At 36.9% G+C, this 2161-nt stretch overlaps 1 protein-coding gene across 1 annotated transcript; it reads left to right on the forward strand.

The window, feature by feature from the left end:
• The first annotated feature begins 233 nt into the window (after window positions 1-233).
• Window positions 234-1953, forward strand: LOC124788306. The gene is given in 3 exon segments (XM_047255537.1): window positions 234-380; window positions 885-1514; window positions 1516-1953. Coding segments are annotated over 3 exon segments (1215 nt in total).
• Window positions 1954-2161: the final 208 nt, after the last annotated feature.

Below are 2161 nucleotides of genomic sequence, written 5' to 3' on the forward strand. Positions count from 1 at the left end.
CTACCACTGTGGGTTTCAGAAATTGGAAACATTTAAGTGAAGCTCTGAAACTGCATGAAAATAGTCCTAACCACAAAAAAGCATTTACTCAATGGACTGAAGCTGAAATCAGGTTTAAAGCTGGATTAACTATTGACAAGGAAGAACAAAAGCTAATTTCTAAAGAAAGTTTACGATGGAGCAATGTGCTTCAAAGATTGATGCACATTACTTTGTATTTGGCTGAAAATAATATGGCATTCAGAGGGTTATCAGATAAATTATTTACCCCAAATAATGGAAAATTCTTAGGTCTTGTACAGTTATTGGCAAAGTTTGATCCAATCATGGAAGAGCACGTCAGACTGGCATTTAATGGTGATTTGGCTGACCATTATTGCGGCAAAAATATACAAAATGAATTAATAGAACTCATGGCATCACACGTTATGTCTACAATCGTATCCCGCATAAAGGGTTCAAAGTATTATGCAATCATAGCTGACTGTACTCCAGATATAAGCCACAAAGAACAACTTTCAATAACTTTAAGATGCGCCGACGTAACAGAGGATGGCGTAAGTGTAAAAGAACATTTCATCTCATTTCTGCAAATAGATGATACAACCGGTGAAGGCCTCGCAGAAAGCATTTTAAAAACATTGAGTGATCTTGACCTTAACATTAATGACTGCAGAGGACAGGGCTACGATAACGGCGCGAACATGAAGGGGAAAAATAAAGGCGTCCAGAACAGAATTAAGAAGTTAAATCCACTAGCTTTTTTTATGCCATGTGGATGCCATAGTTATAATTTGGTATTGTGTGATGCGGCAAAATCATCAGTAAAATCCGTGACACTGTTCGGAATGTTACAAAAAATGTTTAATCTATTTGCTGGATCGGTAAATAGATGGAAAATTTTGACCGACCATTTGAAGATATACACCCTGAAAAATGTAAGTGACACACGCTGGGAAGCTCGAATTGATAGCGTCAAAGCGGTTCGTTATCAATTATGCGAAATGCATGACGCTTTGGTTTCCTTGGCCGATGCTACTGAACAAAGCGATGCTGCGGTGTCACACGAAGCGATAACACTAGGAGGACAATTAAAAGACTTCAGCTTCATTGTTTCTCTCGTGACATGGTATGATGTTCTGTTTCAAATTAACGTTGTGAGTAAAGCAAGTCAGTCACCCACAATCAACTTTGTCGAGTTTAAGGGAATCCTTGACAAATGTTGCTCTTATTTGGAAACATATAGACAAACAGGTTTCGAACAAGCTATTGTAACAGCAACTGAACTGGCTTCGGATCTTGATACGCAGCCATTATTTAAACCACAAATGCGATTAAGACGTATTAAACGCAGGCCGGGTGAAGAAGCTGTTGATGATCAAATAACTGACCCAAAAAAGAAGTTTAAAGTAGAGTTTTTCAATGCACTGTTGGACACCGTGCACATATCCATGAAAGAAAGATTTGAACAGATGCAAGAATTTTCTGCGACGTGGAGTTTCTTGTTTGACATTAAAAAAAAATCAAAATAAAGAAGAACTAATACAATGCTGTTCTAAATTACAAGAAAAGTTAACTGTCAACATGAAGTCAGATATTGATGGAAATTTGCTGTGCGACGAAATTTTAGGCCTGCAACACTATCTCGAAGACAGCCAGGCAACGCCTATTGAAGCCTTAAACTTCATAAAAAAGCATAATCTTCAAGAGCTATATCACAACATCTGGATAACGTTACGTATTTTGCTAACAATACCAGTGACTGTCGCAAGCGGCGAACGCAGTTTTTCCAAACTGAAGTTGATAAAAACGTACTTGCGGTCTACAATGTCTCATACAAAACTAACCAGTTTGGCCTCACTGTCCATTGAAAATGAAGTTGCAGAAAACCTGGACTTTGCTAATCTGATCAGAGACTTTGCCGACAGAAAAGCGAGAAAAGTAAAATTTTAGTCGTTTATAATTGTTTTTCATTAGGCGTAATATGTTTTGTGTTCAGATGACTGACAGAAAATATAGGTTTATGGCTTACAGTTATATTAAATTCAATAAAAATATGGTACCCAATTCAAAATTAGTGTTTTTTCGTTATACATATTACCTCCTATATATAAAAATCAATTGCTGTGTGTTAGTCTCACCAAAACAAAGAAATGGCTTG

The sequence above is a fragment of the Schistocerca piceifrons genome, chromosome 3, assembly GCF_021461385.2.
Source record: "Schistocerca piceifrons isolate TAMUIC-IGC-003096 chromosome 3, iqSchPice1.1, whole genome shotgun sequence".
In the NCBI taxonomy this organism is placed as follows: domain Eukaryota; kingdom Metazoa; phylum Arthropoda; class Insecta; order Orthoptera; family Acrididae; genus Schistocerca; species Schistocerca piceifrons.